Raw genomic sequence first — 26,764 nt, 5'->3', positions numbered from 1 at the left:
GTTACTTACCTTTGCAAATACGTCCAATTTCGCCGCTACATCACGTTCGAAACAAAATCCACAGATAATCTGATATTAATTATATAGCTTGAGACCTTTGTAAATTAACGAGTTTGTTAACTTTGTGTCAAGTATAATGCGTATAATGATAGTGGGCACAATATGTCTGACAGGCACATTTTATAGTTCTTTTTTTTTTCAAAAGGCGTCCACAAAGGCGTTTTCTTTTATATATATTATTTTTACCATATCATAGTTTCATTAATATTATATATTAGTACTATTTTTTTACATACTAGTTTTATTATAAAGAACAATGTACAAAATAATCTTTTCATAATAACAACATATAACACGTAAATGTTGTGCTGGTCAGATCGGTTGCGCCCAACGGAAGATTAAGCGACAAATTTGTGACAATGCGACAATAAGGCTTAATTGAATGCATAAGCATATACACGAGACAAATAATTCAATTAGTTTCCTAATCTAAAAAACGTTATCCGCACTCTTTTCCCATTATTTAGTCTCATAATATTTGTTAATATACAGGGTGCAGATAAATCGCTGTGTAGCTCGCGTTTGTGAACTTATATCGAGTTAAATAATAATATTTGTCTTTTCCCGATTTTTTTTCGAACGTTATATTAAGGATATTATCTGTAAAAAATAATTCTTAAATGTCATTAGCCTAATACATATAATTAGTTCTTAAAAAATAAAATATACTTAATTATAATGTACGCGCAAGCTTCTTACGTCACATAAAAATAACAATATTATCGTTGTATGTTAAAACGTATTTATTACACAAAATGCTAAGAAAAAAGATGTCAGGATGATAAAACACATGGGTGCGTATGCGTATGCATCCACCTGAAAAATGAACTTTAATGAATGTCGTTTACTAACATATTTCAAGACTCTTCTAGGTCTATTCTGCAACTTCTATCGACAGTGCTGTCATCGTTACGTTGTTATTGCGTAATTATAACATATGGTGAAAAAGTTGCACAACAACAATTTAACGGTAACGACACTATCATTACAGAATAAGTCCATCACTATGATTAATTTCAGAATATGCTATCAGAAGCAAGAAAATACACAGATTGACATAATATATGCTTAATACATAAAGTTATATTATTTTAGAACTTTTTATAAGAAATACATCATGCACACATTCTAGAAAAGTATAACTTCATGTGTTAAAGCTATTATGTTTTCATTGGAAAATATTTTTTAAGAATTTTTAGCATGTATTTTTTTCGCTTTTGATGTCATTGATTAAAATAATAGTGACGAACAAGAGATTTAATGTGTCTAATCTACATGTTTTTAAGGCGTCAATTCGGCGTACTTTTGACGCTTCTTCTCCTTACAGTATTAGTATAAAATATACTCTATTACTTTAATATTATACTAATTACGAAAGAAGATAATGCCAGGAACACGTAAGTGAAGAAACTTGTGCCTTGTTAAAAGAAATGTAGACAGTCATAATTGAAAACTTATAGTTATTACGCATTTTTGTACTTAATACATATCAATCAATGAATTATTGTAATAATTATTATTTGATTATGCATTGTGCAACCAAGTGTGATAAGTATATTACACATTCTACACAGTCCCAAAAATTTCGAAGTGTTCCTTTGCAACTAAAACTTAATCTTATCTTAAATATTATAGATACACATACAGTCACAATATCAGTATGTATATATCATAATTTTTGTACAGCTTAATTGCTAGCTAGAGCCGTACAGATTCTATATTTTCTACTACTCCAACAGAAGTTATACCGTCAAATATACTGTAAAATAAGTGATATTTTTCTTAGTTGTTGATACTGTCTTATGGATGTTTCTAACAAACAATATTCAATTCGTTTGGATGATTGAGATAGCAATCAGATAAACATATGCGATATAATATATATATATATGTATATATATATATATATATGTAAATAATGTGTATGTGGGTGGGTGCGTTTGTGTTGTACGAGCATCCAATCTTCAAATATATTTACATACTTAATATTTAATCTTATATATCTTAGATTGCTTACACCATAGGTACACAACACAACAACTCTAATAATGTACAAATGCATGTATGTCATTCTTTTATATTTTTCTTACCATGAGAATAAAATTGCTATTTATAAGAAGCACAATTTTCTTTGTTATTAAATTAATTGCCTCAGGAGAATATCAGATTATTATATTATGTTTTCAGATAAAACGTCATATACATATGGCCCCGTTTATTTATCACACAAATAATAAATGTATACAGTAATTGCTTCCGTCGTTGTGTGATGTGTACCCGTCCATTCAACCTTCAACAATTCATAATTTCATGTTATACATAAATATATAGCAATTGTTTTTTTTTCTAAACAAAAGAATCGCAAGTTGGAGTATATTACTTGTAAACATATAGAATATAATTAATCTTGCAAAAATTTTCATTTCTTGCAAAATTATTTTACATTTTTCTACTTTACCTGGTATCACTTTGCGCGCTTTTACTGCGTTGTCGTATCCGAAATGCTTTGTCGCCACGTGGCGTGAAAAGGAATCTTTAAAATTTTAACTCTTGTCTTCGGCAATGCAGTTAAAAGAAGTTTTTGCAATTGCGGCAACGGTAAGATGTCAACCTGCGGACTTGTCATATGCGGTTGTTGTTTATCATCACCTGCAAAATCAGTAACGATTTATTACATAAATATGATAACTTAAATATTTAGAAAAATAATTTATAAAGTTAATTATTGAGTTGAATATCATTCAAGACAGTAATAAATACATATCTATAATACATATCTATAATAAATAGATCACATAAATAACCTATCGTCTTTTCAACAATACGGTTTATATTTTCACATTATCTGCTTACATTCGTGGTAAAACTTCAATCTGTTTTTCGAATATACGTTTAAATGTTTAATGTATATACTTCTAGAAATGTTTGATGGAAACCGTTTTGATATAACATTTAATCGTTTAAACGGATTCTGCGATCCGTATATTTAATAATGACACGAATTACTATTTATACAATTAGGAGTAGAGGAGAAAAGCATATACACGCGGTGTCACGTTATTGCTAGTTGTCTTTCTTATCTTATACGATTGCCACGAAAGACTAGTGACTATTTAATTTATTTGTTTCTGTTTAAAAGCGTATAAACGTATAAATGGATAAATGAATTCAAACTTAGTAAACAAATACACGTTTTCAAAAGCACGTATAATCGCGATTATTTTGTTACACGTATCTGTAAACGTAAATGTTAAATATACGTTTAAACATTTTTTATTTAAATATATAATATAGGAAGCTTCAATTCGCGGTCTCAACTAATTGATATGATAGAAATAATATAAAAGCACTTATAAATACTTTATCATCTCAAGACCGATATTTAATACTGTATTTGTGCTTTTTATTTATATTTCTGAGCAAACGTCTGGTTAAAGTACATGGAAAGTGACAACAGACGACATACTATAAATATTTTTAACACAAGACATACCTCTTTGGTTTTCATTTTCATCTTCAGCGTCGTCAATTAACTTCAAGCAAGGAACTGGTTTCAGGACGGGAATTGAATCACCGGTCACCTGCTTGCTCATGAGATTGCATTGATCGACAAATAACTCCGTAACTCTAAGTAACTCCAGAGTGACACCCCAAACGAAGTGAGTCAAGTTGTTTGATAACTCTGTGACTCCTCCGAGAACCATGTTATTTGAAGTCGCCGATTGCGATATATAAGTAGGTATAATCAATAACCTTTTAATGTTTTTGCAATTGGCGAGACATTTGTCGAAGCCGTTCTTCACATCAAAATTCACAAGCTCCATCTGGTTTAGATTTTCCAATTTTGATACGCCTTCAAGTATATCGAACGTGCAACACGATCCTTGACCTTTTTCAAGTCTTAGGCGTTCTAATTTATTTAATTTTATCAGAACGGTGGTTCCAAATTTGTCAGGGAAATCGGAGCATTCGCCTAGCTCTAGCGTTTCCAAGTTTACCAACGCTTGTATAACGTCAATTTTCTTTTTCCCGAGTTCTTTGACCGATGTTAGACTCTATACAATCAATGAAAAAAGTTAGAAATATTAAATGTAGAAAATCCCGAGTAAAATAAAAAATAGATCACGATACGAATACCTCAATAAAAATAACATCCGAATAAGTCTCTTACCAGTTGCGTCAATTGCGTTAACTCTTGTAAAGGCGTAAGGTCTTGTTGTAATGACATGCCACTTATCGCTTTGAGTCTGAGCTCTTGACAACGTTTCAGATTGCCAACTGATTCCAAAGTAAGAGAATCGCACTTAATGGACATCGCACTTAGAACTTCCAATTGTGGACAACTTTTGATTACTTCTTCAACCACCATCACCGGACAACGGCATAATTCTAATTTCAACAGGCTAGTCGTTCGTGGTATAACAGACAAGAATTTTTTCCAAATGCCATCAGATTCTCCAGATACAAGCATTTTTCTAAGATCCAAGTGTTGCGTGCCCCGTCTTTGTAATGTATCGGCAAGCCCGTCCCAATCCGTCACCTGACTATTCTTCATACGTACAGTTTTCCATAAAGATGGATGGGCTGCAAGATCGCGCCACATTTTACAAACGCGCGCTGCGCGTAGTAATTCTTGAACCTTCAGATACTGGAAAATACGTAGTAGCGCATGATAGCCGGCGCAAACAGAACCCATGAAATTTTGCTGTTGTTCTATCTCTTGTTGGTTCTGCTTTCTCCTGCAAATATTTAAAGATTTTCATATTTTAGAAAGTTTTTCCGTTTTAACAATTATTACGCGCGTTTTTACGCAACATTCTTATCAATATCATGTCGTTTCTTAGAAGCAAAATTTAGTATCTAATTATAATTTATAAAATACAAAAGACAATTTATTTTTAGTGATATGACTATTAGAATCTTCTTGTTAATGTATCTATTTAATACTACTATTTACTATATACGTTGGAAATATAAGTTCTTAATTATTAACTAAACAAACTTTTTTTTTTAATTAAGAAAATGAGAGAGGTTTTAATGAGAGAAGAGGAAAGCAATTAAATGAATATGGAAATAGATATGGAATTAGAGGACGAGGACAGTGAAAATTTATGGGAAAACGCACTAACAGGTTTTTTTGTATCAGCTCGCACATGTCATTATATCTGCAAATATAAAAAGTAAAAATGAATTAGATTTTTCCACTGAAGCACTTATCAATTATGCAACTTGTATTTGTAGCATAAATGTAAATATACTATAAATATGATACGAATATATGTATTCTTTAATATCCAACAATATGATCGATATTTAAGAGAACCTGGAAATTTATAATTTACCTTGATACTACAATTACAAGATACTTGCAAGAATTAACAGGTGCACTTTACTTATCTTTCATATTCGTCGAGAATTTGGCCGCATTTCTAAGAAGCTAAGGCAGTGTGCTTCGAGATCATAAGATAAAATCAAATTCATTTTTTACAATTGATTTTTATATTTTCACATATAATAAGCATGAGTATATATTGCATTTACAAGTGCTTATATACAATTGCTTTTGCATGAAATCAATACGAGGATATCTTTTTGTTCACATCGAACATCTTTACTACTTTAATATTCTCACAAACCTTGTATAGATAACGTAAGAAAAAGAAAAAAGAGTATGATAACGTTTTACTTTTTCTTTGTCTCTTCCTATCTCTCTCTATCGTTCTTCAATCTTTATTAATCAAACGTCGAAGCGTGGATCACGGAACGAGTATTTGTGAACTTTGTAAATACAATATGTACAAAGCAACTGCCAAAACCTCAACAGAGTTGCCGTAACTCAAAAAATCGTTTGGATAAAATAAGGAAAAACTAAGAATGTGCCTATGTGTTTCCGGGAACATTACTTACATGCGACTCTTAATTGTTACTGTACTCGCGTGACTCGACAACGACTGTTGACAATCTGTGTCAATCGCTTCCGCGCTTGTCATTTCAAGAGCGTTCGGAGTGCTTGCTGTATGCACCGGTGTCGCAGATTCGTTCTCGGGCGATCTACAACTCGTATGCGCGGTCTCGCTCTCTGGCATGTGATCTATGTTGGCAGTAGAAGATTCATTATCTGAAGCATTCTCAATCGGTCTGTCTACGTCTTTGGCAGTGTCCTTATTCTCGAGCGTTTCGCTTATCTCGTCAACGTTGACGGCAGACGCGATATCTGCCAAATGATTATGTTCCTCCGGATCATCTTTTGCCGATTCGGTCTCTTTGTCAGGTGTAACTTTGGCTTTCTCGAATTCGACCGTAGGTCCGAGATCTGCGTCCGGATGTTTGGCCGGAGGTGCGCGCAATTTTGCGACGCCACTATCCACCGTGTTCGAAATGTCGATAAGCGAGCCGTCGTGAAGGGTCGGCGGCTTATCGCCGATCATGTCCGGCTTCACCGTTATAGCTGGCTGGACTGCCATCGCGTTATTTTTCGGCACCACTATGTATCTTTTGCCGCCCATCACGGCGATGTTTTGAGCCGGCTTCGGCACGGTGCCGTCATGACTCTGCAAGAAATCGTTCTCTGTCTGCGGGAACCAGCCGCTGTCCTTCTTATCTATGCTCGAGGGTAAGCTCGAGGGTGATGCGGGTGGTACTTTAGCGATTCTCGAAGGACTCCTCGTTTGCGCGTCCGTGCTGTCGGATTTTGGTATTCTTTGCAATTTCGGAGGGATTAAATTAGCCGGGTGCTTCGTTTTCGCATTCTGCGCTCCTAACATACTAATTGGGATCAACGGAGGTGGTGTCAAAGACGAATTGTTTGACGTGTGAGATTCTTTAGTGTCCTGCTGACAATTCTACAACATATATTGAATTTCACGTAAGTATTATAATTTTCACAAATTGCAAATATCTGTCTATAGTAGCTACTTGTAATCTCTCACGTTTTTAACGCGTTAATTGAATCCTGAATATTTATATAACTCTTTGGCATTTAAGCGTAAAATGGGTTAACGAGAGTCAAGATCAAGAGCTAAGGATGTTACTTTGTAATTTAAATTTGCGAAAAAATAATAATTTATGGCGAGTGTACATGGCATGTTCCGGGAATCTCTTGGACTAAAACGCAGGTTCGAGTCCTTTAATACGCAAAAATATTGAAAGAGGGATTAAGCCGAAGAAAGGAGGCAATTTAGACTAAGAACTTTCGAGCATGTGTCGCATAATTCATGCATAAATTATCCTATTTAAATTACGAACTAATATCCGTGATCTTGACTATCTCCTGCATTATACATTGAGTTTTTTTATATTCTATGAAAACAAATATTTAGAACATTTCACGATAACGTACAGTATTGTGTACCTAATAACTCTGTTCGTTGGTAGATTTTTAATAAGGTACGGCAGTTTTTGAATATTTGATACGCTTAAGAGCTCGTTCTCGGAGTCCCTCGAATTGCATATACTATGTAGCACACCTACCTTGCAGACATATTCATCACTGCCTGCAAAATCCACGCCCTCAACACATTCAGGATGATATAAACAGAGACAGACGCGACACTGTAAGCTCGGTATCAATCCCATACTTGTCGAACATCTTATGCTGCATGGCTCTTGTACTTTGGGCCTGTAAGATGTGCGTTTCGATAGGGGAAAGGGATTCAGGGAAAAAAGTTTTCATTAAGGATATACGAAATAGGATTAAGGGGACAAATTATGTAACTTACAGATGGAATAAATTCCCTTCTTAAAGTAATATTATGCCGCATGCAGTCTAAAGTTAAACGTATTCATATATGACTGCGATGAAATTCATGAATATGTGTGAATCTTGCGCTTTAAACAAAACAATGAAAAGTTTTGTGCATCTTGATTTAGTTATCCGTAATTATATAAAAATTCTCTCTTTTTGTAAAATATTCAATAGGGTTATATATCTTCTACCAATAAGCATTAAGACGTTTCAAACATCTAATTTTTCTTACTTTTTTTATAAATATTTTGTAAGCTTTGTCTTTTCTCACTTACGTTTATTTTATCTTTCTGATGATTCTGACACTTGAGATAATATTAATAGGTCAAACATAACGTTTTGTAGTAAAAACAGATCTGAGAAAGATCAAATAGTCAAAATACTTACGTTAGTACTCTTTTGGTTTTAACGGTAGTGGTTTTCTCCACAGCTGCTTGCTGATTTCGTCTTGTGCTTGGTGTACCACGCTGCGGTGGCAACATATCGGTTTCCTCAACTGGTGGTTTTGTTTCTGGTGGCTTCATTTCTGCAAATATAAATTAGTCAGTAAGAATAGCTAAAAATTAAGATAATTAAAAACTAATATAAATATTTAGGCTGTTATTGTTACATTTATATTTTATTAAAAATCTATGAACTTATCTCAATATAGTTAGTTTTATTTCAAATTTTTTACTTCAATAAATTTTATTAATATTCATAAAAAGAGCAATTTTGAAATAATATCCAATGATATTAGTTATATATGTGTATAATATTATTGTGTTAATTAAGGATTTAGTATAAAAGAAATGAATGCAGAATCCTGATATGGAATAGACAATAGCAATATAAAATATAGTATAAAATACTCAATTTAATTATTTAATAGAATAAAACTTATGGGTACAAGTACCTATCTGGACGTACTTATCTGAGGCGTTTTCTTTATTGCTGCTTTTGTTTTATATCCCGGAGATGTTGCGGGTTTTGTCGATTTAGCGGCAGCTTTTGTAAACACTGGCGCAGGTGCAGGTGTAGGAGCAGGTGCCGGAGTCGGTGTAGGTGCAGTCACAGGAGCAGGAGCAGGAGCAGAAGTTGGAGGTTCCTGTACCGGTGGTTTTCTCATGTATGCTGTCTTTTTCTTTCCGAAGGGTTTCCTTCCTGGACCTCCCACGGATCCCTGCAATATCCAGTGTAAATATCGAGTTTTCTTATAACAAACAAATTAAATTAATATATATCTATTAATATATATTAATATATATTAATATCTATTAATATATATTAATATATATCAAATTAAATTAATATTTATATCTAAAACTTTTTAATATAATGTGATGTAACTTTAAAATTATATACCCAGATACATAGGTATCATAGATACATATAAATATGTATTTACATATATAGATACATATTTATATATAGATACATATATACAGGGTGCGGCAAAAGTATCGGACCGGTAAAATATCTTGAAAAATATAAGTTTTACAGAAAATTGCTTTAGATAAAAGCTATAAGTCTTAGGAAAATCTATTTACTGATTTTAACAGTTTGACCTTGGGTGACATTTCGAGGTCAGTTCGAGGTCAACATTGCTTTTTTAAATAGAAACATATACTTTTTACTACGGAATTTTATTCTACGTAAAGAAACAAACAAGTTTTGTTTGAAAATATTTTTTATACGACCTCTATTTTCTAAGATATTTCCGCAAATATTTTAGAAAATAGAGGTCGTATAAAAAATATTTTCAAACAAAAATTATGTGTTTCTTCACGTAGAATAAAATTCCGTAATAAAAAATATATATTTCTATTTAAAAAAGCAATGTTGACGTCGACCTGACCTCGAAATGTCACCCAAGGTCAAACTGTTAAAATCAGTAAATAGATTTTCCTAAGACTTATAGCTTTTATCTAAAGCAATTTTCTGTAAAACTTATATTTTTCAAGATATTTTACCGGTCCGATACTTTTGCCGCACTTTTTGTATATATGTCTACATATATAGATACATATAAATATGTATCATATAAATATGTACCTATATTCTGTAATTTCGTTTGTAGACTATTGTATAGTTGTGATTTTTGTGACTGTTATATAGTTTGTTTTTTATCTCTGAGTACATATAATTTAAAGATAATAAAATACTTGTAAATTAAAATTTAACTATTAATTTATATTTTATTGTCACTATCCGCACTATTTTCCTGCTATGTTACTTCTCTTTCCAAAAGCAAATAAGATTTGATTATTGAGTGTTAAATTATATATATACCACAATATTTTGTGAGAGTACAATACGAATATAAACAGTCAAGGACATACCCGCCATTTCTTTGCATCTCGAATGATTTCCTTGTTTGGATCATCAAGCCCAATTGGTTCTTTGCAAAATGTGAAGTTTTCAATCACCAATTCCTTAGAATGAACTGCAAGAAGTACAAGAAAATGCATGGTATTTTAACTTATATAATATTTTAATTTATATAATGGTATTTTAACATATAAAATTGCGCGATTGCGTGTATTTCTAATTAGACAATGTATACTTACGACATTCTGCAACCTCCCTGAAACTTCGAACTTTCTTTCCCTTTGGTGTATAATAATATATATCCGCCATCCTCTTAAGGGCAGAATCGTTGCTTGCCCTAAATACTAACTCACGTTTCCAACCGTATTTAAACGGTTCTTTGTACAGTGGGTTTGACATATCGACGGCGGCTTTTTGCTTAACGATATTTGGACTATTACCGCTTGAAATACGACCACGGCCACCTCTCATTTTTGGAGATACTGCAGCTGGACTACTCGTGACAGACGAGTTCGTCGATTTAATGGAGGCTAATTCTGTTTTGGTCGGTTCTATTTCGGAATCTATGCTATTTGCTACATCGACAGAATCAGTTTCAGATTTATCAGATTCCTTTTCCTTTTTGATCTTGCCTAAATTCAGGTGACGATCTGCATCGTAAGTATCTCTGTCCTTAGCTCTGTTTAATGTCTTGCCCAAGTTGTCTGTTGCATAAATAAAGGCTTTCATATCATCCAGATCATGATCATCCTCTTTCTTTTCTATGTTTTCAAATTTCCTCTTTGAAAATCTTGTACGTTTTGGAAGCTGGGCTTCTGCTATTTCTGCTTCAGCTGTAATAAATCATATCAATAAGTTTATGAATTTTCAATACTCTTGGCAATGAAATAAAAGTATTATATGTAGATAATTATATAAAATAATTAATAACTATAAATTAATAATCTCATAGGAGTAATAATATATAATAATTTCTTTTAACTAAGTTACTCTACTTATTATATATGAACATACGCTATATACCATGAGGTTTGTATACACTTTATACTTTCTATTTTTCATTTAGGTAATTTAATATTTTTGCTATAAAATATTATAAGATACTTTAAAACCAATGAAATATTATCATAAAATTTCATATTATTATTAACTTGTTTAAATGCACACTATGTATAATGTAACAATGATTATATATAAATAATTAGCGTGGTTCATATATAACTACATGATGAACAAAATATAAAAGACAAATGAATGAATACAATGTTTTTAAGATTGCATTATCCTTTCCTGAAATATTCTCTTTTATAGCTTAATTATGATTATTTATAAAATTTAATGATCATCATAAGTAAAAGACAAAATAAGTTACAGAATAATATATCAAACAAAAATTTTATAAATTCTTATGTGGTGTACTGTGCAGAAATTTTTTAAAGTTACCAACTTATTCTCATAATTATACAATATAAAACTTTTATTTGCATTCATAAATGTATGTATAATGTTTCAGTATTACAAGTAAACCAAATAATTGCAGCAGATTGTAGGATAAAAAATGATAATTGATATATATTAACACATTCTAAGCTGTATAGTTTGTCTGGGCCCTAAACTGGATTCATTATAAAATAATCAATTTATACACAAACATCATGCATAATATATTTATAATAATATGAAAGATATGAAATTTACATGATATAAGTAGAAAATCATGAAAATGCAAAGACTGATTTTAGCATGTGCTAGACTAGGTTATGTAGTTCATCATCTTCCCTATAATGGATTTATTATAAACTTTCTTATAATGTTATTAAACCTAACACTTAAACATCATATAACAATATGGATATTTCACAAACTATATAGTGAGAAAAATTTAAAAAAACTAGAGTTTTTTGGTTAGAAACATTCTAACAAAAAAAACAGCAGTACCATAAATTGCATAGTAGCTACCAGAGTGAATAACAAACGATAATAAAGAATATTACCAATTAGTTTCTTCAGAATACTACTGCCTCGCATCTCACTGAGAACCTGAAGGTCAAATCCACTAAATCCCAGTGAATCGTCGGAGCTGGCTTCATCCAAATCTGTGAATTTACGTTTATTCAATCTTGTTTCAGTCATTTCTGCGTCGCTTTCGAAGGTGCTGGCAGAATTGGCCTTGAACTTGAGTTGCTTTTTGCGCGAGGACGGCGTGGTGGGACGCTTCTTGAAGGAGCTCTTGAAGTCGCCGTTTACTTCCTGCGCGTCGGCGCTACCGGCCTCGGTCGGTGATTCCTTGCCGGCCGAATGCTGCGTCTCGATTGGCGTCACCGGTGTGTCGCCAGGTAGGACAACGCTGTCGCCGCTGCTACCACCGATGCTTTCGTTGAGGTTAGAATCCTCTCGGGAAACTTCAGCGTTCCCGCCATTCACGTTCGTGCCGTCCATCACAGAGCCTGGTCAGAGCGAGCTAGCTCTTGGCTATGTTCCGCGAACGCGGGCGGCCCGATCTCCGCGCGGAACAACGTAGTCGATGTCGTCGTCTTCGTCGCTTATCGTCAATTAAAAACTTTAACGCTAGTTCCGTCAAGCGAGCACCGACTAGCTACACCGCCGTCGATTTTCTCTCTCTCTTTTGCTCGTTTGCACTTTATCTCTCACATTCACACTACACAGTTTTCTCGCTCCTTCTACAATCCCCTCTAGTGTCTTTCTGTCGCGATCCCGCGCTCATCTGACCGCGAATGCGCACTGAGTGTGCGCAGACGTCACTACGTGCTATTTACACAAGCGCGTTCTTCGTCGGAATTGTCATAAGACACGTCCTCAAAAAGTTGACCATTTTGTTGTTGCTTGGCTACATATTGTTATATATTGAATCAATTTCCTACTCGCAGATCGCACAGCACACACCTATGACACGAAACCCGAAGGAAAGATCACGACTTTAGTTGACGAGTCACCACAAAGCGTCTTCGTGCAATGGAGTAACGGAAATGGCCGTCCAAATATGCTTATGCCTCATTCTAAACGCTACTGCAGATTAAGCAGCAGACTCGACCTGTGGTTGGCCATAGATTAAATGTTATAGAAGATCGACGACTCTGTCGATAGTGGCACTGATTGAGGGCAAGATCCACTTGACGTTGCAAACTCTTCAAAACGCCAATTACAATCTCTCTTTATAAATTCCAAAGCGTTTGCAACTTGAAACGGATCGTTTCCTGAGTACTATTGAAATCGGCAATTTCACAGCAGTTGACGCGTCGAGCGAGATGCTTTGAAAATTCTCCAAGAGATAGTATTTGTAGAGAAAAATTAGGTTGTGTAGTAATGAGGTGTTTTTTGAAGAGATTTTCGATAATTATGATCTGAAAAAACTTTAAACATTATAGCGAATGTTCTATTATAATAACATTGCTATTGCGATAATTCTTGTGTCTCCAATTATCTATAATCAATAACAGAAATATAAACAGGTTAGTATGATTCCTAACTGTGATAGAAACTAGATGCTCTTTTCAATAAAAGCTAATATTTTTCCAGAATTTTTCATTATATTTATCGTATAATAGTTATTTTTGTGTTGTTAGACTAACCTTAGTAACCACACATATATAATCTGTGTGAAAATAATGAACTTATATTACACCGAATATCTCTGAGAAACAGTACAACCAAGTCTCATTGTGAGTTTTACAACTGCCAAGGAGATTATCTTAAAACAAGAAGAAGCTATACATAATACTGAAAAAACTTGAATATATTGAGTTGTAAGATGGAAGTGAATAAAGAATTGAATGTGTCAGCAAGCATAAAAGAGAAATATCTCAAGGTTCGCAAAATGTTAGATGAACAAACAGCAAGTAAATCATGTGAATTTTGTGAACCCATAAAGATTTTAAAGGAAATAATAGAAGAGTTCAATGCTATAGTGGCCAGTTCAACAGAACCAAAGAATGAGATTATGATATTGGCACAAACTCACTTAAATTTGGGCATAATATACTTAGAGTCTGGGGAGACAAAAGCTGCTGAGGAACAATTTATAATGTGTACTGACTTACTAAAAGACATAGAACTAGAGCCTGGAAGTATTTTACCAATGATAACGGCTCTTAATCAACTAGGGATACTTTATGCACAATTGGGTGAACCAGCAAAAGCCAGAATATCTTTGAAAAAGGCTGAAGAGCTGTATACTGAGTTCACAGAAAATGTTCGACTCGCTCCGATCAATGTAGGACTCGCGATAGGCATGGAGATAGGAGGACTGAATGCTGAGAGCCTCTTGGAGAAACTTCATACATTGACTCTATATTACCTCGCGCAGGTATATAATGCATTGGATGACAAGGATAAGTTTGCAGCGTATTGCCACAAGACTCTAAGCATGCAGCTGAACCAGGAGGACGTGGACTATATTGACTGGGCTCTGAATGCTGCAACGTTATCCCAGTACTTCATAGGGCACGATAATTTTCCCCAAGCGAGATATCACTTGGCTGCAGCGTCCCATATATTGCAAAAGCATCAGGATGCGTTAGAAGCGAAGGGTCCGGAGGAGACTAGCGAGAGCATCGCCGCGGAATACGAGACCTACCATCATAGGTCCGCGGACGTTGCTAGGTGCTGGGCAAAATACGGTATCACTCTACTAAGCGCGTCCAAAGAGCGGCTGCTAAAGAAAGTTGAGCAGGAAGACGAGCCCTTGTCGAGCGACTTGAGCTCCACGGCAACGGAGTCCATGAGATCCACAATGGAGCTCATGAGATTCGTAGATATCGAGCCGGAATTGGAGGTTATTGCCTGCCAAGTGACGGACCAGTATTTGCTCGATTTCGAGGACGCCCGGCCGGTGTTCTTGAACGTACAGAAGTGGCTGGACGAAGCGAAGACGTACTACACATTGGACAGTCACGCGTCGGACTATGCGCGCATCATACAGGACGTCTCACAGGTATACAGGTACTTGTCGTTCTACGAGCTGCACGAGGACAGGCAGGCGAAGATGCATAAGCGGCGGATCGACGTTCTCGAGACTGTCATCGGGGAACTGAATCCGCAGTATTATCGCGCTATCTGCCGAGAGATCTGGACTGAGCTGGGCGAGACATACTCGGAGATTCTGAACATCAAGATCGACCGTTTGCAAGCATCTAACGAGAAGCCGACCATCCATATGATAACGAAAATCAATCATCTGACGAAGAGCAGTATCAATCATTTCCGCTCGTATTTGGACTCACTCGAAACTGGCAAGTCCGATGATGGTGTACCGAGGTATTCGGACGACCTTCTATATCAGGCTTTGTATACCCATTTCCACATAGCTAGACTCTACAACAAGATCATCACTTCCGACTTGCAGCTGAGGATGGAGAACACGCAGAAGAGCCTTGAAGCTTATCAGTCCGTCGTGAATTACTGCGACAAGCATCCCGAGAAGACTGAGGAGCTAGAGAAACACGAGTTCGTCAATCTGAGCAGAGAATTCATCAGTCTACTGCCGCTCACGTTACACAGATTGAAACAACAAATAATAGATCAATAATTAGATTTCCCTGTTTTCCCTGTTTTTACGACTGTATATTTGCTTAAAAAATGTAAAGAGCTGTTTCATTAAGCTTCCTTTTGGGAATGTAAAAATATATTTCGCTAAGTTTCTTTTTAAAGTAAGAAGAAAACGACCGGCGGGACTTGTGTTGATGATATATATGTGTCTCGTTAGGACCTTGAATGCACGTTTTTATCGATATTGTTCGATCAATACATTCGTTATGTGTACTGAAGAAATGTAATACAAATGAGAGATAATTATGTTTGTAATACAATATAGTTATATGATTAAAAATAAACCGGGACGAATACGATACTCGAGTGTATTTTTAATAGATAAGACTATTTACTAATATGTTGATAAAGTAATTGCCAAATTGCATAATATGGAGTTGTCTGAGAAGTCGTATGTTTTTTTTTTTTTTTTAGTTAAGATGAAACCCAATTTTGGAAAAGATACTAAATAAAAACCTTTATTCAATGAAATATCCACAATTTTTTGCATTACTTTAATTCATCTCTCTCTTAGTCAAATTTAAAATTCTATCCTTGAACTAATTTCTGTCTAATCCTGTCTAATTTCGTCTTATATTTTTGCTTTTTAGAGATGGTCCTATTTTTTAATTTAATTATGTTAGTGAATAAAGACAAATGTTTACCCAATTCGTTATTCAGTCATGTTGCTGAATAATAAACGAAATAAAATTTAATCAGTCAGAAATTATTTGAAAATAAAAGTCTGTCTGACTTGTCACTGAGTTATACTACGATCTCAATTTTTTTGTTAAGATCAATTTACACCAGCGGTAACATTACTATTAACTTTGTTATTTTGGAATAAAAAATGTTAATAACATTTTCAATATTTTGTAGAAAAATATTGATAAAAATTACTTGTTTTGGTGACACGCTGATAATTTTTACCTCCAATATACATGAACCTAAATTGTCGAGAACATTATATCTGCAACTCATCGCTTGGCGGTCTAAATAAAAAGATATTGGAAACAAATATTATTAGTCGACTAGTCGCTATTAGTCGCTTAGTGCGCACTAGGCTTGTTCATAGTATGTTATTATATTTAAAAATTGTCTTAAATAATTCTCAAATAAATTCTCAAATATTTTTAACCATAATATGATATGTATAACATCCGTACGAATCATTTTATTAGTTAAAATGTTTTTAAATATGTATTTAAGACACGATCTTAAATATAAGAATGTACTGTAAACAAGCCTTAATGCGCACTAGTGCAAGCTACCGAATTCGCTATAAGAAAACGTATATTTGTCTCACTTCAATATACGCACCAGTTCAACAATGCAGCTACAAAGAACAGGCCTAAAGTTTGCCGCGCATAGATGTCAGCATATGTTTCGGCTTTCGTAATTCGCGAGAAGACCCGTCGTCGTTAGTACTTCTTGTTCCTCTTATTGCGGGTGAAAATGGCGTCCTTGGTGGCAAGTGGTGTTCGTCTTTTAGCTAGAAGAAACGCCGGTCTCAGGAACTCGCTCGATCGGTTGCGTTCTGCTCGTGTCACACTTGCCACACTACCAGGATGCGAGCAGCGGATGCTGCATTGTGCCACGCAAATCGCTCTTGTGAACGCGTCGCAGGTAAACTGACGTCGTCGTCATCTTCTTCTCGAATCTTCGCCGCATGAACGACCACCGTGTGTTTTGCAAAACGTGTATTATGTAACTGATGAAACGATTCAAGTCCGCGCTCACTGAGACGCAGAATCCCCACAACGAGCATCCCAGCACTTTCTTTGATCGACGACCTCGATGTTTGTTCTGAATTCGATACTTCGATCTTCGCTACGCTCGCGGTGAATTAGTGGCTTTGTGCCTTTTGATTGCGCTCTCTGATAATTTCCGCGTTTATGTGATGAAATACAAAACACAGTCTAAATTACTTAGCTTATTGTTCCTCGTGCGACCTGAAATAGAATTCGTTTTAGTTTTATATTCGTTGCAATTTCACATGTTAATTTCAGTTATAAGTAAAGTATCAAATGTTATAAGTATTGTAAGAATTAAAATATAAAAATCTTGTATGATATAAGAAAAACATTCAATCGATGTGTATATTGTTACATCGATGTGTATGTGTACACAAGCAAGAATAACTAAATTGTGACAAATGTAATATTTATTGCTATTTCATATAGTTAGACCTCACAAATCTGATTAATAATGTTCTCTGAGTGATCAGAGCGATCAAAGAATGAGCATCAAGATGCAAACATTAACATATAGGAATTGTTTGTTAAATGCAGGTAAAATATAATCGTGGATATTGCACTAGAACAAAACCAGAGTCTGTTAAGGCCATTCAAGAACGTGTATTGAAAGTTGTGGGTGCTTATAATGAAGTCACTGCGGAAAAGGTTACATAGAAATATACAAATATATATCTTTTTCTTGTCGGAAACATTTTACAGGGCTTAACGGACACACGCATCAAGCAGGTGCGCCACTACAGTCATAAGGCTCCGCTAACCATTGACCTTATCAGTCAGCGAGTACTCTTGGTTTTAAAACTTTATGATAAAGTTGATATTCAAAAGGTATCTATCAGACATCAATAATTGAAACTATTTGAACTAAGACGTTTCTGTAAATGACTTGTACAGGAAAAATTTAAGAATACAAAATGAATTTGATATCAGGAATAATGATTCTTCAACTAGCCAACATTATATTTTGCATTTACTGAAACGTCTTGATAGTTTTTAAAGGAAAAAAATGGTTAACACCTTGCTTGATCGTGACGTCTGCATATGTACTGACATGCAAATATGTATAACCTCTTTTTAATTAGTAAATATTTATTTTGCATGATAATCTCTCTATTGCTGCCTAGTTCTATTAGAAATATGTACATGATGTAAGGATATTTATATTCTCCTTACAGACAATATCTACTTAAAATTTTATATACATTCTTTTATTATTTAGTAGAAAATATTTGGTTTAATTTATTCCACTGGTTCTAAAAACATGTCAGTTGTGCAGGAAGCCCATACATGTCTGTACTGAATCCTAATCTAACGACGTATTGAATGTTTCTTAGCTGACTTTGGAGTCACATTTTATGAATGACTTGGGTCTCGATTCTCTGGACCATGTGGAGATTATCATGGCAATAGAAGACGAGTTTGGTTTCGAGATCCCAGACATGGACGCGGAGAGATTATTAAGACCTGCGGACATAGTACGTTATGTAGCTGACAAGGAAGATATATACGATTAACGTACTTTATATTTATATGTACACGTTTAGTCAACATCTGCCGTTGCTCCATCAGGGAGTAATGAATCACAGCATCTTATTTTGCTGTCATTGTTTTTTCTGTATATAGATCAATCATCATTATATGAATAAAGTAAGTGAATTGTTAGATTGAATTTCTATTATACATAAGTACCCTGAAGAATTGTAACACAAAAAAGAATTTTGCACATAAAATATGTATTATATATTCTCTTTACATTTTTTGCAACAATATTATACAAATTCACTTAAAAAGGCACAAAGATTTGCGTTATTGGAATTGCGGCAGCCACGTCTGTGATTATAATTAAATTTGTTTATAAAAGACAATAATTTCTTATTATTTTATCACTCGCATTCAAATCTAAAATTTTACTATTTAATTACACGCAACAATTTATTTTAATATAACTTCGAATTGTATTCCTAATATAATCGAGAAAAGAATTAAAGCCAGCGGCACACGGTGTTTATTTCGTGCTGGATTGCTTATTAGGTAAAAATACTCTGATTCTGATTGTTACATTTCTGAAAATGGATGGAAATGCACCAATCAAAACAAAGTATTTTAATCCAGCATCAAAAACAAGCACCGTGTGCCGCTGACTTTATTGTACTATTTTTAATTTATAATTTCGTTTTAAGGGGATGCCGGACATGAAAAAAAACATTGACTTTTTTCTGCAAAATTTACATCTAGTTGCTTGCACGGAATTACAAGCGCTTTTACACAACAAAAGTACACGCAAAAATAAATTGAAGCATTGCCCAATATGTGACAAAAACGAAAAAAATTTATATAAATTTAAATTTTGAGCTGTCAGTTAGTGCAACATTTGCTTAATACAAACATTCTGCAGGTTGTACATACTGAAACTGTGAATGCTCCAATCAGGAAAAGTCCAAAGATCACTACTACACTTTCAAAATTTAGTTTTGATGCCAAAAGATACGAAAAGTTTGCAGAAAAGTTTATGAGAACATGCGGTTAGGTATTCCGACAATTATGATAAAGTAGAGCAAAAAATTAGTTCACGGATATTTTTTGAGATGGCACCATAATCTTATCGTACATTTCACAACGTCGGAATATTCAGGTTATATATATATATATATATATATATATATAATCTATAATATATAAAATATAACGTGCGTGTTATATAATAGTTATATTGTCGAGTAGGAAATTATGTTATGTTACTGTTACTTTGTTTACTGGGATATTGATGGATGCTCCGCTTCATTTTCGCATGTATTTTCACCATGCAAAAGGATTTTTAATTCTACGTAGGTAGAAAGAAGTAAACTTTGCAGAAAGATTCGATTTCGTGGTAGTAATAGTGCATTATCGTTTTCGTCTCATATTTTTGGATGTGTCGCTTCATTTTCGCACGTAATTTCGCAATGCAAAATGGTTTTTACTTTGGTCCAATTAGTATGAAACAATAGTTTCGCAAAAGTATTCGGTATCACGTTAACAACATTTGCCAAAAAATTTTAATTTGTGTTGACTTGACCAAATTAAAAATTTTTTTGTATAGCAAAGATACATGCATAAATGAAATAAGGCATTCCTTTTTCAAGGATGAAAACGATGTGGAACTACTGCTATCGTGACACTGATTTCATTTTTCAATAATTATAGTTTACTAACTGCTCCAATTTGTATAGTAAAATTATATGCGAAAATAAAGTGTAACATTGGTCAGTGCGAAATAAAAAAATATCTCAAATTACCGTTGCTAATTATATTTAAATCTCAAATAATAGGTAACGTATTCTTCAAAATATTATTAGCAAATTACAACACTCTTTTCTAAAAACTTTTTCTTTGATGCACCCAATACACAAGCGGTTTGAAGAATTCATCAGAAATGTAGTAAAAGCTTGTTTTGGAGAGAATGTGAATATCGGCAACGTGGCATTCACATTTATATAACGTCTATGTGTAAGAAAATTGAAATGACAATATAGCACACACACTTGTATAACATCTGTGAAAGGATGATAGCGGTATTATGTTAGTGCCTATTTGACGATCGTCTTTATTCTATAAATATATATGTGTAAATTCGATATCGTCGATAAATGAAGATAACGTTTTCTACTTTTTGACGATCGCTCTACGTTATCGACGCTTATCAAGTTCGTCGCTCGCTCCGGCATCCTCTTAAAGCTTAAATTTCGATTAGAGCTTAAATCTTCATTGTAAACCTCGCTTTACATGCATTTCTCGATGGTAATGATACCGTCGAAAAATGCGCCTAATGGAGGTAGTTTAGACGCATTGTCAGAGGGCGTATCAAAATATGTTCCTCTGAAATCGTTATGGAATAGCCGCTCTTAGGCTTTTCTCTAGCATAACTAATAGCCAACTTTAGGACATAAAAAGAGGGAAAGAGACTAAGATAATCCAATCTCCTTGTGAACATAAATTTAAATTTAAAATAACTTCATGTATGTATTAAAACAGATATATATCATAGAAAACTCTTAACGTTTATTTCTATAATCATATATTAAAAAAAAAATCAAATTAAAATAAAAATTGTGATATAGCAATTGAAATAACTTCATTAAGGTAACGTTATTTAAAAGATTAATAACATTATCAAATATTGTTAGTTAAGAATAACAAATTCCTCATGTACACTAACACATGATAAGTATGATCTTGGCCATTAATTTTTTATACACAAAGAATATATTCAGTTGCTTGTTATCTGTGTGGGATGAATAGAAACTATGAGTGCAGATAAACATGAAGACATTTTGGAAGGAATATTTGACAGACAATATAAGAAATTGCATGAACTCAATGTGGCCACATTATTGATAAAAGGTATGTTCATGTCTTTAACTGCTAGTTTTAATAATAATACTGATATATAAATTTAAAATCATTTTATTTCATACAGCTAAACAAAGTGTAAAAGATGAACTTCAGCAAATGCACAATGAAGTACAGAAAATCTCATATGATATTCAAGGTATGAGAAAGGATCTAGAAAAAATAAAGAAGCAAAATGTTCATCTTAGGGTAAGTTTGTTAAAAGATTTCTTTTAGTTTTTACTATTAGTAAAAAAGTTAAAGGACAAATAAAAATTTCTTATACACAGGAATTAACATCGCTAATTGATGCATTAGATAAAAATATTAAACACCAAAAAGAAAATGTCCCGCCAGAGTTGATACAAGGTTACTTAAATGTAGAAAAGCAAACATGTTCTCAAACCAGTGTTACTCCTGGTATGTTGAATTGCACTATAAATTCAACTCATAAAATGACAGGAAAAAATACACCTAAGATTGCGTGTATTATGGAAAAGCAAGAAATGATAAAAGATTGTAAGAGGACTCTTTTTAATGAGCCAGAAATATGCCCAATGATATTTCCTATCACTACAGAAGAATTTAGCAAAGTACCTAAGTACATAATTGGAAGACAATCCTTAGAGACAATTAATAATTTGATAAATGCCATAAATCAAACCTTAATAGCAAAATATACGATCTTATCAATGGGGAAGGCTACTGCTCAGAAAAAGGGTGAAATTAATCTATATTTACACTACAAAAAACAAGAGTTCGATGTTCATAATGAAAATGGTTAGTTTTTATATCTTCTGAATTCTTTTTTTAAATATTTGTTCTATATTTACACAACAAGAAAGAGAGTGAAATTACATTTTTTGTGCAAGTATATTAAATATTATATAAGTTCTACTGTAATATAATATACACATATATAATTCCTGTTCCAGGATACCTCTATTTCTTCACAGCTGAAGATTATTACAAGCAAACAAAAACTAAACTCGACAAAACTAAATTAAATTTGATAACTGCATTGCGCCATTGCAAACTTTTACGCGAATGCAGGATAAAAAATGAATTGCGTTATGTTATAATACCACATTAATTAACATGACCTATATCGTATATATAGATCTTGTAACATATTGTTTATGTAATTAATTGAAAAATTATATATTAAATTAATGTTTATGGAAAAATTATAATTTACTAATACTCTTTGGTATTACTATCGAAATTATATATACACTCACATACACAGTTATATTTTATTATACGCATTTATAATATACAATTTGTTCATACAAATATATCAATATATATAATACTACATATTACAAATATATAATAAAGAAGAGGGACCATACAAATATATATATATATAAAATAGTATAGAAAGATATAGTATTGGTTGTTTTGAAGTTTTCATTGTTCAGATATAATTGTGATTATTCGGTGAAATTGTCTAATAAATTAATTATATAGATAATATAAATCTACTTTTATGTATAATACAAATATATATTTATATAACCTCTACACCTGTTCTCATTTTCTCATCAATGTTAGAAACAAATTACATACAGAAAAGAGATATTCAATTATTTTTAGTTACCTAGCCAATCTGTTTGCTTGTCATTAAGAAAGTTGAATCCTAGTAGGAACCAAAGTTTCTGTCTCAATAATATTGAGTTTGCCATGAAAGGATATTTGAATACTTGCATTCTTTTCAAGGAAAAGGTAATCTGCTCCTTTTTTTCTTTGTAACATCAATCAAGTAGTCCTCATGTATGTATAGTGTGTAAAATAAACATAATGTATTAATATGATATTTGTAATATTAAAATTTTATTTTTTTCTAGAAAGTATTCTACTGTAATTGAAATATATTTATAGAAAGAAAATGTAGAATTTTATGAAATAATACTTGTGATATAGATGACTTATAAAAAAATATAAATTCTTAAGTATTTTCTTTAACAAAAAATTTCTGTATGTACTCTGTAGAATTAAACAAATGTTACTGTATATTAATATTTTTTTAATAATTTACAGCAGTAAAATATGTTACAAACAGAATCAATTAGTACATTAAGTGATCATGAGAATCATATTGATGATTTGGATGGCTCTATTGTATGGTCTCAAGAGGATCCACTTTCTTCCAACGAAATATTGGAATTATCTATGCAAGATCAAACAGAAAATAACTTAACTGCTTTCTGTCGATTATGTGCTGGTCAAACCAGTAATCCAGTATATATTTATTCTGAACTTGGAGAATCAATGAAGTTGGCACACAAAATAAGTACATGCCTGAGTATCAAGGTATAAGCAAGATCTCTTATCAAAATTAGCAAATCTTGTATAACATATTATGTACTGTATATTATATACTGTAATCTAAATTGCAGATTAAAAAAACGGATCCATTACCAAAGCAGCTCTGTTTGACCTGCGTCGACAAAATAAATTGGTGTGACGAATTTGACACACAGTGTGTTAAAGCAGAAGATACTCTGTTGACGATGCTAAAAGAAAAACGATCTTTCGACGTCTCTAATCGCGACAATCAAATGTTACTCGATCGACAGTCGTGTCCCTTATGCACAGATGGCTATATGAACGTCTGTAAAGACACATTTCAAGATGCGAAGGATATGGAATTGTATGAGAGTGATATAATTCTAGAAAGTAGTGACGAGGAATGTAGATTCAACAGCGCGAGAGTCGATAAGGAGGGCGAAAATCGTGCAGTTTTGTTACAGTTTCTAGGAAACAGACAGAGATACTTGAAATGTGGAGCGTGCATGAATCTTTATCACACTAAGGAGACTTTGGACGATCACAAGTGTAAGCCTAACGTACAAAGCACAACGAAACCGTACAAATGTCTCGTGTGCGATGCGACATTTACGTTTGAAGAACGGCTGAACTTTCACACACAGTTCCATAAAGGCGCGAAAACATTGTATTGCGAATTTTGCAAGATAACTTTCGGCAAGGAGTTGAAGCTATTTTACCACTACAAGAGGTATCACTGCAAGGACGTCAGCGTCTCATGCTTGCAGTGTGGCAAGTTATTCGAGAATCAGGAAGTACTGCGAATGCACATTTGCGCCGACGGCAAGAATCGGCCGCACGTATGCGAAGTGTGTAACAAAGGCTTCTCCGACGGTTACACATTGAAACGTCACGTAGTGACGCATCTGCCGGAGAAGCCTTACAAGTGTTCGCAGTGCTCGAAAAGCTTCACACAAAAGTCGAGATTGAATAAGCATGTTGCCGGCCACTGCGTAATCATCGAAGACAGTCAAACTGTATGGAAATGCTTGCAGTGCGGCGAGACCTTTGCTTCCTGCGACGATGCCGACGTTCATTGTCGAGCGCATGAGAACAGTATTACCTTGATCGAGGAACTGCCGGCATCGAAACTGTATCATTGTGAATTCTGTAACAGCCACTTCATCGACGTGGCCAATCTGAGAACTCATCAGAGCCGCCACGTCGTTGAAAGACCGTATACGTGTAATGCGTGTAATACCACTTACAAATCGTTCGCGGAAGCTATTCTACACTGGAAGGAACATCCCAGACTATTGAAGGTGCTTGTCGTCTTTCTGTGCGACGTTTGCAACAAAGACATGAAGGAATTGTCCCTGCTGTACAAGCACAAGCGAAAGAGGCACGATTATACCTCTAGACTATCCGAATCGGATGGCGCGAAGTTCGTCTGCGAACTTTGCGGAAATGTATTCGACAGCAGCGAGGAAATGCGGGATCACGGACGAGATCAATGTTCCAAATTTCCCTGCGATATTTGCGGCAGTCTACTGCCTACTGCGAATTCCCTCAATGCACACAAGAGGAGACACAACGGATTGAGGCCGTATGTCTGCAACATTTGCGGCAAGAGTTACACTCAGTCCAGTCATATGTGGACTCATAAGAGATTTCACATGGGTGTCAAGCCGTACGCGTGCCAATACTGCGACCAACGTTTCACGATAAAGCCGGACCTGGCGGATCATACCAGGAAGAAGCACACGCGGGAGAGGCCGTTCAAATGCGACGTGTGCCACAAGGCTTTTCTCACTGGCTCTGTTTTCTATCAGCACAGACTGATACATCGCGGTGATCGTAGATATAAATGCCACTATTGCGAAAAAGCCTTCACCAGGACGGAAGCATTGAACAATCATATCAAGATACACACCGGGGAGAAGCCGCACGCGTGTGACGTGTGCGGCAGATGCTTCAGACAAAAGGGAGACATGAGGAAGCATAAACGCACCCAGCACAGCTCACAAGCCGACTTGCAAAACGCACTGTGAAAAAGAAACTCTCGTGTTTTCGAGTACTTTGATTATTCAGTCATTGTTACAGACAACTTCATTATGTTGACATTCACAATATGACTCGATAAATGGAGTATAGTTAATATTGTGTATTTTATTGCATAATTAATATAACCACAATCCATTCTGCAAGTAACAAAATGCAGCAGAATCCCAATTTACACCGCGAGCATCAGTTACATCACATCTGTATTATAATTTCGTATTCAACAATGTAACAGTAATTGCACATGCAATATGGGTGTTACATTTACATTGTTAAGTGCGAAATTAAATCTAAATGTAATGTAATTGATGCTTGAGATGTTAATTGAAATGTAATGTTAAAGTTTGATGATATTAGAAGTAGAATGATAATGTAATATAAAAACGTAGATAAAAAATATATACACAAGATGTAATTTAAGAACATTACATTGTGTTCTTACATTGTATTATTTATATTGCATATTGTTATTACTATTTATTTACTACGTTTATCCACGATTCGATAAGTATGTTGATCATATTGTATATATTGCATAATTGTTATGACAAGTCCTATTCTACAAGTGACAAAATGCAGCAGAATATAATGTTATAGTCTAATGGTTGTTAGGAGTAGAATAACAATGTAATGTGAAAAACTTGGAGAAAAT

General features: G+C 33.9%; 5 protein-coding genes across 9 annotated transcripts; 4 read left to right on the top strand and 1 right to left on the bottom strand.

Moving 5' to 3' along the window:
• Positions 1 to 788: 788 nt before the first annotated feature.
• Positions 789 to 13,115, bottom strand: LOC116851746. Its single transcript, XM_032831480.1, has 11 exons — positions 12,109 to 13,115; positions 10,354 to 10,947; positions 10,126 to 10,229; positions 8,714 to 8,966; positions 8,192 to 8,330; positions 7,531 to 7,678; positions 5,968 to 6,902; positions 4,232 to 4,799; positions 3,554 to 4,115; positions 2,519 to 2,709; positions 789 to 2,350 (listed from the first exon to the last, which is right to left on the bottom strand). The coding sequence occupies exons 1-10, from the start codon at positions 12,551 to 12,553 to the stop codon at positions 2,540 to 2,542; spliced, it is 3,918 nt and encodes a 1,305-aa protein (XP_032687371.1). The 5' UTR covers positions 12,554 to 13,115; the 3' UTR covers positions 789 to 2,350; positions 2,519 to 2,539.
• A 163-nt stretch (positions 13,116 to 13,278) lies between these two features.
• On the top strand, positions 13,279 to 15,980 carry LOC116851748 (KIF-binding protein-like). Its single transcript, XM_032831482.1, has 2 exons — positions 13,279 to 13,584; positions 13,699 to 15,980. Exon 2 carries the CDS (start codon positions 13,884 to 13,886, stop codon positions 15,657 to 15,659), a length of 1,776 nt encoding a protein of 591 aa, XP_032687373.1. The 5' UTR covers positions 13,279 to 13,584; positions 13,699 to 13,883; the 3' UTR covers positions 15,660 to 15,980.
• Positions 15,981 to 17,021: 1,041 nt separating this feature from the next.
• LOC116851752 (acyl carrier protein, mitochondrial) lies at positions 17,022 to 19,081 on the top strand. Of its 2 annotated transcripts, none has more exons than XM_032831488.1 (3): positions 17,022 to 17,284; positions 17,950 to 18,060; positions 18,747 to 19,081. In XM_032831488.1, exons 1-3 carry the CDS (start codon positions 17,114 to 17,116, stop codon positions 18,924 to 18,926), a joined length of 462 nt encoding a protein of 153 aa, XP_032687379.1. In that variant the 5' UTR covers positions 17,022 to 17,113; the 3' UTR covers positions 18,927 to 19,081. The 2 variants fall into 2 exon arrangements, with proteins under 2 accessions (XP_032687379.1, XP_032687377.1); XM_032831486.1 differs by lacking the exon at positions 17,950 to 18,060 and adding an exon at positions 18,115 to 18,240 and having other exon boundaries at positions 17,029 to 17,284.
• A 1,972-nt stretch (positions 19,082 to 21,053) lies between these two features.
• On the top strand, positions 21,054 to 23,031 carry LOC116851719 (spindle and kinetochore-associated protein 1-like). Of its 4 annotated transcripts, none has more exons than XM_032831427.1 (5): positions 21,054 to 21,531; positions 21,663 to 21,792; positions 21,869 to 21,990; positions 22,071 to 22,560; positions 22,716 to 23,031. In XM_032831427.1, the coding sequence occupies exons 2-5, from the start codon at positions 21,696 to 21,698 to the stop codon at positions 22,871 to 22,873; spliced, it is 867 nt and encodes a 288-aa protein (XP_032687318.1). In that variant the 5' UTR covers positions 21,054 to 21,531; positions 21,663 to 21,695; the 3' UTR covers positions 22,874 to 23,031. The 4 variants fall into 4 exon arrangements, with proteins under 4 accessions (XP_032687318.1, XP_032687319.1, XP_032687316.1 ...); XM_032831428.1 differs by having other exon boundaries at positions 21,055 to 21,407; XM_032831425.1 differs by having other exon boundaries at positions 21,055 to 21,531; positions 21,691 to 21,792; positions 22,716 to 23,030.
• Positions 23,032 to 23,356: 325 nt separating this feature from the next.
• LOC116851717 (zinc finger protein 2-like) lies at positions 23,357 to 26,752 on the top strand. The gene is made up of 3 exons (XM_032831422.1): positions 23,357 to 23,508; positions 23,824 to 24,096; positions 24,183 to 26,752. The coding sequence occupies exons 2-3, from the start codon at positions 23,833 to 23,835 to the stop codon at positions 26,100 to 26,102; spliced, it is 2,184 nt and encodes a 727-aa protein (XP_032687313.1). The 5' UTR covers positions 23,357 to 23,508; positions 23,824 to 23,832; the 3' UTR covers positions 26,103 to 26,752.
• The last annotated feature ends 12 nt before the right edge of the window (positions 26,753 to 26,764 follow it).

The sequence above is a fragment of the Odontomachus brunneus genome, unplaced genomic scaffold (assembly GCF_010583005.1).
Source record: "Odontomachus brunneus isolate Ranch 3 - 2012 unplaced genomic scaffold, Obru_v1 Obru_scaffold_188, whole genome shotgun sequence".
Classification (NCBI taxonomy): Eukaryota; Metazoa; Arthropoda; class Insecta; order Hymenoptera; family Formicidae; genus Odontomachus; species Odontomachus brunneus.
Note: the sequence above shows the minus strand (reverse complement) of the source record. Positions and strands in the feature narration are given on the sequence as shown.

Coding starts and splice junctions, on each gene's coding strand:
- LOC116851746 (XM_032831480.1), bottom strand. CDS start 12,553: ATGGACGGCACGAACGTGAATGGCGGGAACGCTGAAGTTTCCCGAGAG. Junction 10,230..10,353: donor CAGGGAGGTTGCAGAATGTC/GTAAGTATACAT, acceptor TACTTCTTGCAG/TTCATTCTAAGGAATTGGTG. Junction 8,331..8,713: donor AAAGAAAACGCCTCAGATAA/GTACGTCCAGAT, acceptor TTATATTTGCAG/AAATGAAGCCACCAGAAACA.
- LOC116851748 (XM_032831482.1), top strand. CDS start 13,884: ATGGAAGTGAATAAAGAATTGAATGTGTCAGCAAGCATAAAAGAGAAA.
- LOC116851752 (XM_032831486.1), top strand. CDS start 17,114: ATGGCGTCCTTGGTGGCAAGTGGTGTTCGTCTTTTAGCTAGAAGAAAC. Junction 17,285..18,114: donor CTCTTGTGAACGCGTCGCAG/GTAAACTGACGT, acceptor AACATTTTACAG/GGCTTAACGGACACACGCAT. Junction 18,241..18,746: donor ATAAAGTTGATATTCAAAAG/GTATCTATCAGA, acceptor AATGTTTCTTAG/CTGACTTTGGAGTCACATTT.
- LOC116851719 (XM_032831427.1), top strand. CDS start 21,696: ATGAGTGCAGATAAACATGAAGACATTTTGGAAGGAATATTTGACAGA. Junction 21,991..22,070: donor AGCAAAATGTTCATCTTAGG/GTAAGTTTGTTA, acceptor TCTTATACACAG/GAATTAACATCGCTAATTGA. Junction 22,561..22,715: donor CGATGTTCATAATGAAAATG/GTTAGTTTTTAT, acceptor TTCCTGTTCCAG/GATACCTCTATTTCTTCACA.
- LOC116851717 (XM_032831422.1), top strand. CDS start 23,833: ATGTTACAAACAGAATCAATTAGTACATTAAGTGATCATGAGAATCAT. Junction 24,097..24,182: donor GTACATGCCTGAGTATCAAG/GTATAAGCAAGA, acceptor TCTAAATTGCAG/ATTAAAAAAACGGATCCATT.